The 14,604-nt window shown below is 38.2% G+C and overlaps 1 protein-coding gene across 6 annotated transcripts in view; it reads left to right on the top strand.

Moving 5' to 3' along the window:
* The window catches only part of GAS2 (growth arrest specific 2), a 92,992-nt gene that overhangs the window by 37,422 nt on the left and 40,966 nt on the right, over positions 1-14,604 (top strand). For all 6 annotated transcript variants that reach the window (XM_040068746.2, XM_040068745.2, XM_058421229.1 and 3 more), the window contains one exon: positions 12,326-12,467. In XM_040068746.2, coding sequence (XP_039924680.1) covers positions 12,326-12,467 — 142 coding nt within the window. The remainder of the gene's footprint in view (positions 1-12,325; positions 12,468-14,604) is intronic.

Below are 14,604 nucleotides of genomic sequence, written 5' to 3' on the forward strand. Positions count from 1 at the left end.
TTAGTGTGCACGGAACTTCCTTCAGATTTCAGGAATCCCCTAGGCCAGCATCAGCCTTTTTGAGTGCTGAATAAATTGGGAAAACAGAGGTCAAAAAAGTTCACAAAATATTGTGTTTTCCAAATCTGGAAAGAAGGTTGTCATGTTGATATCCAGACTTCCTTTTTGTGTCTCATGGATACTGGGGACATTTTCAAAGTACATAGGAAACTACTGGCAATGTGACTTGGGGACTGAGCTTTGAGAAGGAAAATTGTAAAGGAGATTAAATGGTGTGTGATGCAAAAGGAGTCTTCTTTCCTTAAGAGTCAGAGGCAGGCACAAAGGCATAACTTTTCCTGCATGAAGGAGATCATGGAGTTGCTTTTTATGAGTAACTGGATAGGTCAGGATGCTTGCGTGTGGAAAGAGGGGAAAATGATGGAACTTGCCAAATGAGGAGTGGTGTGGTAGGAGATCAGTTTCTATACAAAAACTAGGGGACGTTGAGTGAAGCTGCTGGAAGCCAAACAAGCAAGTTTACATGCAAGTTTCAAAATTCTTGTCAAGGAGTGTTTCAATTGACCTGGGTTCAAGTAAAGACTGAATAAGGTATTGGAAGAGAGATCTCTGGGAAGGCTGAATACACAGAAACCACATCACCCAGATGAGGAAGTCCCTGTAGCTGATAATGATTAGGACTTGAGAAAGCATAAGAGTCACTCCTATGTTCTGTGTGTTATTGTCCTGGGGATGAGTACCCTACTGGTGGTGCCAGTGGATGAAGGGAAATCTATCACGAGAGTCAAACTTCAAATTAATTCTTTGAAATTGTATTTGTATTTTCTTGTTTCTGTGTAAAACCTTTTTTAGGGCTGAACCTCTGCATCTGAAAATACCACGTGGTCCATACTGCACTTTGGTATTTGTTTTTCAGGAGAATTGTGAGTGCAGGAGTTTGGCAGCCTCTGGTGCCACTTAGGCAGTCTCTGCACGTTGCTATTGTGAGCTTAATGCCAAAACAAGCACCTTTGGATATCATAATAGGTACTCTGTGTCTTCTGTGACGCCGGCTACTTTGCTGTTTGATTGGTTAATTGTTCAGTAATAAGATGTTAAAAGCATTACGGTTTCTAAAGAGGAAGCATTTAAAAATCGTTCATTTCAGAAGATGTTAGGTCTTAGGATTCTTTTGCAATGCTCTTCATTGTTAAGCAGCTAAACCATGCTTCAAAACCTGATTATTCTGAAAGCATTGATGTTGTAAGTGATCCTTTGCTACAAACAGACAAAATTTTTGAGTTTTAGATGAAAATGGATTTTTTAAACAGCGAGGACAGTGTGATTATGTAATGTATTTTCTAAGAAGTAATTTTTTCCTCTTTCTGGAGATTTTTAGAGTCATAAATCTAACAATGTACATTTATAAAATGACAAGGAGATGACAGGTATCAATCTTAATAAATGTTCAAGATTTGTATGGTAGTAAGTTGTTGAAATTACTTGTGCTGCTGCTAATGGAGTACTGCCTTGAAACTACAGACTTATTATTATAGCAGCAGTTATTCCGTAAAAGCAATTAATGTTGCACAATGCCATTTTGTCATTTTCTCCCACTGACTTACATTTCTTCTCCATGGTTCTCCTGCCAGTATTTTACTTTTCCTGACAGATAGTTAATTTGAGAATTTCACAGCTGTACAAACAAATCCAGAGCATCAAGACGTGCAGTATGCACAGAGCCCACACTGGATTTGGTTTGGCTGAGTTTAGTAATGCCATTAATAAGGAATTTTAAATAGTTATAAATAAACCATGTTAATTGTTGTTACCATTTTTGCCAGCAGGGCACAGTAGCCTGCCCACCATCCTTGAAGCTGCCGATATATTTACAAACACTCCACCTAAAACAATGTCTTCATGAAGCAGGTTGAGGTTGAATTATCTTTGAGAGTCATGTTATGCATTTTAAGAGTTACAATTAAAAGAATCTCTACCAGTTATTCAGAATTAGATCTGGAGTCTGGATCTTACTCATCTTGCCCAGATGGCCAAGCTGAAAGTCTGACCTAATCAACATGGTAGTTTTATTTATACTGTAGGCTGCAGTTTCTCGGGATTATTGTGTCCTGCAGATGGGATGGATGCATGGTATTCTGTAAACTCGTGCCTTGAACCTGTGTGCCCAGTGTAAAGAGTCGTCAGCTGCACCAGAGCCACGTTCAGGTGCCCTCTGTAGGTTACAAACCTGACTCTCCAGTGGAGAATGTCATGGATAGGGCTGCAGGAATTGTTAGGCTGTGAACAGATCATTTGTGGTCTGCAGCAGCAGTTTGCTTTTCTGCACACTTGTACTTTCTGGACTTTTATTTTGCACTAAAAGCTCACGGAGCCAATTTTTAATCATACACATTATAGCTATGGCTCTCAGTTACTTGGGAGGTTTTAAAAACTACAGCATTGTCTTTTTGTGTATTAATCTTTCTAATTAAATTAGCAACTGGCCTTGCTCTTCTGTGAACCCGAGGCAGGGCTTCTCCTGCATACCTCTCTTTCTGCTCTTGTTTATTAACATTGCAGAAATAACCAGAATTTGCATCACAAGCCGATTGTCAGGGGAAAAGCAGGGCAGTAGTCAAAGTCTTTAAATATTTGGTAGCTCCAGCTTTGGAAAGCATCATGATTTGGACTGCAAATCAGGTCATAAGGACCAAATTTTGATTTCTAGGAACATAATTTAACAAGAAAACACCAAGGCTTTTTTCCAGAGATTTTGAATTAACATTGACTTTGCATGGAAGGCTAATACTTAAACTTCATAAAATTTATATTAAACCTGGATTTTTTCATAACATTTTTGCTGTAATTTCAATCATGTATTAAAGCTAGGGATGGCATATTTTATGAGAGAAATTTATAAACAGCTATTTTTACATTTGCTGGATTTTGGCACTTATGTGAAATGCATTGTAACATTCCTATTACTTATTTTGTTAAGTATTTAAAGCAAGCTGTAGACATCTTTGTAACAGATCTTTCTATTTGGCTTTTTATTTAGACTTCTAGGAATAGTCTGGAGCAGGAATGTAACAGAGACTTGCCTGGAAATTACCTTATCTCAAGAAAACAACATAATTTAGACCAACTGTCTTCAGTTTACTGTGCAATTCTTGGGTCTAAGTTAGTGGTAGTAGTTCTTTGGGAATAATGAATAAGGAAGAACTACAGAATTTGAAGCAATTACCAATAGAGAGTCTTGAACTTAAATAATAGGCCTAAAATTCTGAAACAATGGGCATGTTGAACATAAGGGATGACTGCAACGCAGAAGAAAAAAAACAAAAGTCCCTTTGAGGCACAGATATCAATTTATAGCTACTGTAATTATGTTTAATTTGTTTGTTTTAATAAATATCCCAGTTTGTGTTTGTATATGTAAATCAGCCCCAAATGCTCCAAGGAGGCAGTAGAGCTTTGCTCTTGAGGCTGATTTGAGGCTGACTTGAGGCTGATTTAAATCTGATTTAGAAATTTGGCTGCATAGATAAACATTCCACCATGTTTTTCAAATCATGCAAGTTTTTAAGTTCTGCACCTGTTTAGAATTCCCTGGGCTCTAGCAGTTTTCTTGTGGTTTCTACTTGGAAAACTTAAAGAAATTCAGATTATTTACCATAAAGACAAAGGTGCATTTTTTTTCCTTAAAAATTAACATCCAGTGCCTTGGAGCATCAGTTTTACCTGCAGTGAGATACATGCTAAATTCTTCCTGAATGTTTTCAGTATCTGCATAAAACAAATATCTTTCTTAAACATGTAGAAATTCAAAACAGGTAAAACATCTCAAAAATTTCCATGCTTCTTTAGACTGTCTTGATATTTCACAGTCTTCCTTGACACTTGTCTCATGGGAGGTAAAGCACCATTTGGAAATAATCTTACAGAAACTTGGAACTAATCTTACCCTCACCTTGCCTTGCACTTCAGAAGGTCACAAAGGGTGAGATTGATCACTGGGAGAAAACCAGCTGGATGAGGAGGCATGAGCCACCATTATCAGGGAATTTGGATAGCTTCTTACCTTTGCTATTTAGACTGACAGTGAAAGGCTGTTCACTACAATTCCACATTCTAAAGTAATATATTATTTGACCACACTGCCAGTGAAGCTATGGAAACCTTTTCCAGTAAGAAATTTTAAAACCTGTAATGTGTTTTGATGAACTTTAACTATTTCATTAGAATTTTTTTTGAAGCATTTTCCTTAGCTTGGGTTCTTCTGGAATAATTAAGGGGTAAAGTGATTTTGAAACCGCTGTTACTAAAATTAGTCACTTTTGACAAAATTTAGTATTTTTCATACTTTATTTTGAGAGAATCATATCCCCTTTAAGAATGTGATGTTTGATAAAACATAATTGTGGGCTTAATAAGATGCTTTTCAAAATATGTCCCATGAAAATCCATCCAGATTTCATCATTTATATCTCATGGAACTACTTTCATATCTCATGGAATAATTGCTGCTTATTGCCGCAAACAAATGCAATTCTCCTGTTAATTGCAATTCTCCTTTTTTTTTTTTTTTTTTTTTTTTTTTTTCCCCTCATTTAATTGTAATAAAAATGAGGGAAATTCAGAAACTAGGATTCTTTCGTCTTCTTCAGCTAACTCTTTGCTAATTCAGCTCTGAGTTCTGAGGCTGTGATGAGGAAACGCTCAGGATCATCTAGCAAGGATAAGGTGTAATTGCCCCATTCTGTTCTAATCAAATATTATTCAAGAAGCCTTTTCTGAAATGCCAGTTTTAAAAATCCCCATCGAAATGTTAATGCTGAAAGAGATCTAAGGAAAAAACAGAGCATTTATTGAATGTGAATGAATCCCTGTTTTCATGGATACTGCAAGGAGGTCTTTGCCGTGGCTTACCCTGGTGTCTCTCTCTTACTCTCTCTGTTTATAAAATCTTCATACATTTCAAAAGAAAATTTTAATTGAAGTCTCTCCCTTGAATGCTATCTAATTGTAGTCACTCTATTTAATGCTATTAAAGCATTAGGAAAAAAACAAAACACCATTGATTTTTGCATTTTGCCGGCTAGCATTTTCAGAGAGGGCTTTTAATTTTTGATTTGGAGTTTGCAAGTACTTCTTCAAGATTTTGAAATACTGCTGATAAAAGTGAACTTGTCAGTAGGCATGGATCTGTTGCAGATGTCCAGGATGTCCAGGAGTTTAAAAGACAATTGACTGAGCTCCCCAAGTCTTTGGGCTCTAGTGACCTAATCCTGCCCCCAAGTACCCAAACTGAGTGTAGGAAGAGTGTCTGTTTGGGTGCGCTCTGTGTTGTGATGCCCCATGAGCTCTCCAGGACAGGATTCCTGGCTGTGGATCTGTGTTTCACCTGGCTGCCTCCTATCTCTGACACGCACTGGGATTTTGTCTCCATGTGTTGAAATGCACATGATCCTCGGACTAGATTTAAATTACTTTTTAGTCAAACAACGAAATGTGCTTAAGCTGGTGACTGAAGCTTCTGCCTTGCTGCTTGCTGACGTAATTTACTCCTGGCTATCTGGTTGCACAGAGCATTGTCTGTGGATGGGATAGTCTCTGTGTTCCTTGTCTTTCTGGCACACTGTTGGAAGTCAAATCTGCATCGTTTCTGTGAAGCTAGTTCTTCATTACTATTAACACTGTCTTTTTTGAATAACCAATCTTTTGCTGTGTGATGAGTAAGCTGTGTCTTGGGCAGAGGACTTAGACGAAAAAAGACATGAAAAAATGCTTAACTTTTAAAATTATTAATATATATATATTTATATATAGTTAAATTAAGTTTATTTTCCATATATTCATATGGAACTATTAATATATCCATATCCATATTTCTTGCTTACTCTCAAGAAGCTACAGCTAATGCCACGTGGGTGAATGTGTTCTACTTTGCCACTTGATAACATGGTTAAAGCATTCATTTAGTCCTGCATTTATTTGAATGTCGTAGTCCGTACATTCCTATAAAGCCTTGATGATGTTAATTATTTTTATTGATGTGTTGTAAATCTGTTAGGGATTCCAAAGTATTCACAGATGCTTTCTTAGAATCTAGGAAGTTGCTAATGAGTGAGTTTTGGCTTTTGATGATCTCTGCAGTTTTTATATAGGGTAAAAATCTGGTCGACACATGATCTGTAAACTTGAAATCCAATCTCCTATTCCATTAAATGACACAATATGACGGTGTAAAGACTGTATTTCACAGAGGGACAATGTTTTGCTACTTGTTAAGTGAATTGCTATGGGGTGCTTGTTTTGCTTAAGTTCAGTGTTATTTTTCATTAATCTAGTGGCTGTTCTTATTTCTATGTCTGTGGAAAAATTTGGCTTTTATTTTTTAGTGTCTCCTAAGCCTTCAGAAATTCCTTGTTGACTTTTCGTATTCTAAATTTTCCCATGGGTTTCACTTCTATTTTGCAGCTCTAGGGAGGGCTGAGGGGTTTATATTTCTTTTCTTAGTTCTTTTTTTTTCCACTGGGAAAGGCTTAATTTTAAATTCTATGTATGTGTTTCCGTATTCTGTTTTACATGTGCATTTAGCACATTATTTTGAGCATTGATGCAGTTGTTTAAGAACACTTGAGCAAAATGAGGGAAGAATTGCAGGAGGGAAAGGATTGGTACTGGCCACAGAGCTAAGTTAAAAGGCAAATGGTAGAAAGTTTTGAAATAGCAGCTGGATAGAACATTTCAGTATGAATTTATGCTCACACAGCACTAAAAGGCCTAGCAAGACGCCGCTGCAGTTAGTTACTGCAGAGCATAACTTCCCCCCTGCAGCCCCCATTTTGGTCAATGTAGGTCATCAGGAGATAAAAGCACATTTTTTTTATGAGCACCTAGCCACCTGTAACCCTCTTTCCCTCTTTCATAGCAGACAAATTGCTCATCTTTTTCTTTTCATTCAAGCAAAAGTGACAGTTCAAAATATCCTGAAATCATCTTTTCAAAGAGGGAAATAAGATGAACAGTCTTCAAAATATGGCTCAAGTCTAAATCTGCCATAAATAAGTGGGGATTTCAGCGTGTGTTCGTGAACTCTGTTTGAAAAAGCAGTACAAAAAATACATTTTTCCATGTGATTTCAGAGCATCGATGTAAGAGAGTCCCTTTTGGATTTGGAAGTGAACCTGACAGCATTTTTCCAGGATTGCATCATATGTTTCACTCGCACTTTCACATCCTGTATTAAACCACATGCACGCACGTCAACAAGACAAGATTGTAAAAGGAGTGTGACTGGGGAATTGTTTTCCTGATACTTGATAGGAGTAATTGCGGCCACTGCTGCTTCAAAGCAACTGTGGTTATACTATACTATGTCAACAAAAGTCAGTTTTGCCATGTGGAAACCTAATTATTTCAGAATGATCTGTTAGAAAGCACTTTTGAAATAGTCAGGTCATTTATACAACTCAGTAAAAAATATTTGTGCATGAAACCTTTCTTGAATAAAAGCTTTCATTTGTTGCAGTTCGAGCAGTACTGTGACAGTTTTGAAAATATTAAAAATGTAGACTTCTGTTTAAGAGGTGGTAGAAAAATTTAGTAGGTGATCAGAAAAAAATGTGTATTTCCCTGTGATTTGTGTGATAAACCTGGTAGGGCTATTACTGAACAGAAGAAAGGGTGGGGTTTTTTTGCTGTTATCTTCAGCAAGACCCTAATATGTGGGAAATTGGTTGAAACTTGGATATGTTTTAGTGAGATGTGATGTCAGGGATATTTGTTTGTGTAGTATTTGGTCTGGAAAGTTACTTGAAGCCTTTGTGGTCTGTTGGGTCATGAAATTAAGTAGTTGTTGTTCGCAGCAATGTCTTGGTTTTACACATGGTTGTCACTTCTGAGCTAACAGGACATCTGTTAATCAAACATTTCCTCTGTCACTATGGAACTAAAGATTATCACAAATTTGCTTAGTTAAGTGTGATGTTCTCCCCCTAGACTCTTTGCTGTAAGTAGCTCTTACCACCAAAAATGTGCTTTTGAAAGACACCATAATCCTTATAACTGTAAAGGAACATTGCAAGTTCCATGAATGTCTAAGCTTCATAGTGAAGCTAGGTTAAATGATGTGTCTAAAAGTCTTAGCTGTCAAGTCACAGAATTGGAATTTATGGATAGTCGTGTGTATGAAACTTCAGGTGATTACTGACACGTAAACCATCTGTTCTGAATTGCTCTTCTTGAAAGAAATTCTGCGTTCAGCCACTGCAATGTACATAAATCCAAAGATACAGAATACTTAGGAGCAGATTTATCAATGTGTTGGTACCGGGGAGCAGCAGTGACCCAAGGGTCTCTCAGGGTTTTCTGCATTCCTGTGCCAGGCGTTTCAGTGCCTTCCCAGTGGCTCCTTAAAAGAGAGGCAGGGCAGGTTCTCGTGGCTCCCTGCTCACTCCTAGCTGCTTTTGTGCTGCTGGAGGCTCTGTGCCACACCACAGGTCCTGCTCTCAGTACTGCAGGCTCGCTCGTGCTGCTGGGCTCAGGGCCAGGGCGAGCAGATGGGCTGTGCCCACACTGAGCCCAAATCACCGATTGCCAGATGGCAGCCACCAGTCGCACACACAAGAATTTCTTTTTTGTGTTGTTTGGTTTGGGTTTTTGTTTGGTGGGCGTTTTTTGGTTGTTTGGATTTTTTTTGTTGTTGTTGCTGTTCAGTAGTTCTAAGGTAGTCTGAGTGGTTTATTACAGACTTCCAGAACAGTGTTCAGTACCCTTAGCAGGACTCAAAAGAATATAGGCTATTTATTCTAGTTGTGTCAGCACAAAGCAGTTTAAAGGTACAGAATTGTCTAGAGCTGGAGAGCTGTGTGGGAGCAAACCAACTCAGTATGATGTCACCAGCCCTCCTGAGCTGTTCCTGGCATCAGAAACAGGTTTTTTTCTGGGAGAAGACTCACTGGTTTACTGCAAAGGCAAGCCTGAGAAAAAAGTAACCCATGGACACTGCAGAAAATCCAGAGATGGGAACTGAGAGGTGATGTGATTTGACACTGCAAGTCTGCTCTTACACATGCAGTAACTGCACCCCTATCTCCTTTCCATTCTCTCTGAAGTTCTTAGGCACAAGTCTACAAGTGCCAGGAGCATTGGATCTGGCTTCTTGGCATCTTGTTCCTGTCACAGTGCTGTTCATCCATGGTAGATCATCCAGAATTTGTGCTTGTAATCAGATGTAATACATCAAAAATTACAAAGGGCATAGTAGTGTCAGATATAGTTTATTTGGTCCCCTTATGTTGACTGGTAACTCAGTTGATTCAATATCCACATATCACTTCAGATAATTTGGTCCAAGCAGAGATGATATGGGAAAAGACTTCCATTCCATTTGATTTCCATGTTGTTAAACCAATTCCGAGCTGCTGGTAATTTGACTCAGTGAGAATACGATCAAGTGTGACGTATGTATGGTGGATGTTTTATGTAACTAGATTGATAGAGCTCAATGAAATGGCACCTCTTTGCACCTACTGACAAGATGGGGTTAATTATAAACCACCAAGTATTTCTGATTCCACCGAGTCACTAAAAACCGCAGATTATTTGTTTGAAGGGAATCAAAATACCTTAATAAAGGTGACCAGCCTCTGCTGAGACCCTGAGCTGCCCTCTCTGCCCACGGCCCAGAGCGTCCCTCTCACCCTAGCCCCTGTGGACAGCCCATCTCCAGCCTGGTGCCTGCCTGCTGGCTTTCCTGGCTGCAGCCCTGAGTCCAGCCTTGTCTTCTGCTCTTCTGCCTTGTCTTCCCTGCACATCCCGGACCTGGCTTGGCTCTTCCTCCTCTAACAGAGCAGTGGTCTAGAGCTCTTCTGTTCCCAGCACTGCCTTATTCGGGTGCTCTGGAAGCACACCATTGCCAGGGAGGGCTATCCCTGCCTGTGCTGGGGTCACCCTTTGTCCCTGGGTTGTTTCCCCTCATGGAGCAGCCCAGCTCTTGCTGCTCTCTGCCTGTTTCCCATTTTGCTTGGTGCCAGTCCAATATCCCTGCCCACATTGCCTGTTCCTCTTCTGCACTGAGAGAGGTAAGGTCGGCTTGAACCTAACCTTTGGAAACCAGTTTGAAGAAGGAACTTCTTTAATGTCTCTGCAATGTTTTGTATAAGATTTTAGTGGAAAATTATGAAACTGGAGTCCTGTTTTGACAGCTTTCCTCTGCAGCCTGGACTAGCTGACCTTCTTCCAACAGGCTGCCAGAGTCACTGATGGGACTCCTTTTAAAAAAACTGGGTGGACTTTTAAACCTATTAGATTTGTCCAGTTAAAATCTCCTGGGAAAGGGTAAAGGGAGAGACAGAGACGGACAAATGCTGCATTACTTCTTCCTAAATTATTTCTTTAGTGCTGACAGGATTATTAACAGTTTTTAATAACTTTTTTTTTCAGAAAAGAAAATAAAAAAATCCCTGATCTGTAAGGAACTGAGCATTTATTTCCACTTTTTATTCTTGGGGTTTTCTTGTTTTTGTTTTTGTTTTTTTTTTTTTCCCTCCAGAAGCATGGAAAGGGAGCAGAAATAATGTTTAAAAACTTCATTGGGCTCTGATCCATAAGATTGTTCCGTATCTAGAGCCCTCTGAAAGAATTCATGTTTTATAGGGGTTTTTTTTAAACTTATTTATTCTGGATTAGAGAATAGCTGGTTTTAATTCCCTGCTTTCTTCTTGCTTTCCCCTCCTTGTTCCAGGATGGTCCAGGAGGTGATATGGTATCTGTGACACAAGGTTTACCTGGATTTTAGTTCAAAATACAATGCTAAATTGGTTGGTGTTTTATATAAATTACAGCAAGGTATTAATATCTCCTTGCAAGTAGTTTGAACCATAAGTTAATTTTTCCAAAACAAGGAAATGTAAATTGTGTAATTGGAGTAAGAATCATGGGGGAATGAAAGCTAGGTGGTGATTTGAAGAATAGATTTAAATGCATAAATCTGCGAGACATATTTATATATCTAAGACAATCTGGTAGTCCCCATTGACATATTGATAAGTACAGTGGGATTTATGCCTGCAGTTGTTCTATTTTCAGTTTATTTGGCTTGTTGGGTAGATAGCAATGAGTAGCTCTGTGCATGTAGACTTATTCTGCCTTTAACATTCCTGCTGTCATATATATCATATAATATTTAAACTCCTTCTAAGCTGTGGTTAATACTGATAATATTATGCTGCTAGAACCTGTTGTAAAGGGAAGCCTACTCCTGTGCCTTTCCCCACCCCCCTCCCCCCATTTCCAGTGATTTTTAAGCTAGGAGTGAGTAGCGACACCATATTTGCAATGTTCTACCCCTTAGCTCACTTTTGATTGGGTAACTACTGACTCCAGAACAGAAGTAAACATTTCATAAATCAGCATTGGAAAAACAGTGCATTCAAATCACCATAAGGTCTGAATTCCTCCATGATTTAGAGATTCCTAAAGTTACATAGCATCAATGTGCTATGGCATATATGAACATATTTGTTCAGTTGGCCATGTATTACAGCTGTTTTTCATTTGAGGAAAAGCCTTAAGTGAGGACTAAATGCTAAGGACTTCTTTTTTTCTGTGTCTCAGTAAATGTACCAGTGCAGGCAGCAGGTCTGCTATGGTAATTACTCTGTTTGGTGCAGATATTGATGCAGTATCAGTAGCATCCTGTCTGATACTGAAATCATGTAAATGGAACTGCTCGGGTGCAGTCAGAGCCTGTCTCTATTGACTTTGTAAATATTATTAGATTTACGCTCCTGTGTTGTGAACTGGGGACTTCTGTGTGTTGTTAAACAGGAAACAGTGACCTGTCTGAAGTGTTTGTAGTCTTTGGGCCTCAAGACCCATTCCTTTACACTGCGATTGCCTCCTAGCATAGAACTGAAAATAAATCACCCTTAATTGTGAGAAAGTTCAGTTCCTAGTTTAAAGTCTGTCTTAATTTGTTTTTGGTTTGGGGGGTTTTTTTGGTGTGGTTTGGTTTTTTGTTTGTGGGGGTTTTTTTTAATTCAGTGAACTGGATCAAACACTAAATCCAAAACCTGTCGTTACCAATATTCCTAAGAAGTAGCCAATCTTGGTTCAGCTCTCAACTTCATTGCATGGACCTTTGGAAAGACTTTTTGGTTGAGAATTTCATGCTGTTAAATTCCCTTCTCATGCTTCTTTGCTTGGAATTCTTTAATGGCCAAGGAAATAAATGGATGGGAGTTACCCATCTATGCAAAACTTGCATAGTGATTTCATACTACTCAAGTATTATGCTAGCATGTATCATTTAGCTAAATAAAGAATTCCTGTTTTTCAGACCTTACCAGTTCGGAAAATTCCATGCAAAGCCAATGCTCCTTCAGGGTCTTTTTTTGCACGGGACAACACGGCAAATTTCTTATCCTGGTGCAGAGATGTAGGTGTGGATGATACCTGCCTGTTTGAATCAGAAGGTTTGGGTATGTATTTCTTTATTCTTTATGTAGTAGTTGATAATTTAAAATAATTTTTCCTTTGCGTTTAGCCTTGCGAGACAGAAAGGTTTTTAATAGGTCCTGGCTGTAGTGTTTGACTGTGTTAATTCTGCCACTTGTCTGTAGAATGAACAAATAAACTACACATCACATAACACTCATTTAAGTTAATTTTAAGAGGAACTTAAATGAGAGAAAAATCTTGCTACGTTTTCTTGCACACAAATGATTTTTCACCCTACACAGTCTTTTCTGAGCATGGAATGCTGTTCCTTAGTTCAGTGTATAAGATGGTGCTTTTCTGTTTTGGAAGAGTAGGATACAAGTGCATGCACAGTTCTGTCTGCAGTCATTTGGCTATTTGTGGAGATTAATGAATTGCACAGGAAGCAAGAAGATACAAAATTTTTCTGTTCTGTATGCTGACCGTTTTTTCCTTCTGGTTCCCCTGTGCAGTTCTGGATAAAAATTATCCAAAAGTACTACTTCAGGGTGTTTCATGAAAAGTATTGTACTGCTTAGGAAAGCAGTGTTATAATACTACATAGTCTTTGTTGTTTTAACTCTCCTCTCTTTGAAAGAAAACTTACCAATCTTGACTTCAGAGTTTTTCAGCCAAATCTCATGAAATGCAGAGTCCAATGTTTGCTATCTGAAATCAGATAAAAGTGTAAAGCAGTTGTGGTGACAGATCAGTTTCTATGGAAGACAAATGAACACACTGTGCTGAATGAAGAAGCTTCTTTGTTCCATTGCTCACAAAGCCTTTGCCCTCTTGAAGCTCTTATGTGTGTTGTGACTGATCTATTCCCATCCTTTTACAGTCTTGTTCTGCTTCTGTAGTCTAGCACAAATATGTCTGAGAGAGTTTTTCTTTTCCGTTTGTCTGTTCTTTTATCCTGGGAGGTTTTTAAATTACATTATTTTATACGTCTGGGAGAAAATGCTTGGCAGAGGACAGATTAGTATCTCAAAGGTGACAAATAGTAAGTTGAATATATATATTGACTCTATTTTGTTAATTGAATCTTTGAGATGAAATTCTTATTTGTTATGGTAAATGATGTGGAAGATGAATAATAATTGTAGTTTCAATGATCTGAAATGGTGAGGAAGTTGGACATTAACCTAGGAGCAAGAAGCTTGTAAGCCCCAGGAGATGCAGACCTCCAGTGCCTGAGATAGGCAGAAGAAGTTCTGGTCAATGGAATACTTCAAGGTGTTTTAAGTTTCTATTGCTGTGGTAAGCCCAGCCGTCTGCCATTGTTCCACAAATTTATTGTACATTTTAAAGAAGCTAGATCTAGTTTAGAGGTGGAATTGACATAGCTGGAATACTGACATTTCCTAAGAAGTTAATTTTCACACACACACAGTGCCTTGCTTGCCATAGTAAAACACAGAGTGCAAATACACCTGAAAAGGTGTGTTCCAGAGGACTTCCTCTCTCAGAAAACCAAAGTGAAATATGACTGAACGTGCAAACCTGTGCTCTGTTTTGCTTTGATTAGTGACTGGTTTTCTTCACTGATTAAAAACTAGGTCCTGTTGTTTCTTTCTGTAATATAAAATGTACTAAAAGATTTATGGTGCTTGAAATAGGATTAGGACTTGGTAATATTCTGACCCATTTTTATGAACTTGAGAAGGGGGTGGTAATCATGCCATTGGAAAAAAAAAAATAGATAAAACCAGCAGCTATTCTTCTCCCTCAGTTTAACATCAATTCAAAGTTTTGCTTTCTTTTGAGATTTTCCTTACTGTATTGGAAATAATGATAAATCTTAATAGTTGCCCATCTAAAGCTTTTATGTTCCTCTCTCTCCCACAAATCACTTCATCAATGCATAGGAAGCAAAAATTCAGCAAAGGTAAGCAATATCAAAGGTTCTTTTCAAAGTAGTGGGAAATGTGTGTGAATGACCTCTTTATGAATAATTGTGATGAAATTATGGTTACAGAGGTAACTGTTTTCTGTATTTTCTTCTGGTTTTCCCCACAGCTAATAAACTCAGTAAATTGGTGTGTAAATTGTTACTTATAAAGCAGTTTTTTCCTGTCTGTATTGGAGAACCCTATTGTATCAATGTTCTCAATTGAGTGGATTTTTATCCTCATTTTT

Source organism: Hirundo rustica, chromosome 6 (assembly GCF_015227805.2).
Source record: "Hirundo rustica isolate bHirRus1 chromosome 6, bHirRus1.pri.v3, whole genome shotgun sequence".
Lineage (NCBI taxonomy): Eukaryota > Metazoa > Chordata > Aves > Passeriformes > Hirundinidae > Hirundo > Hirundo rustica.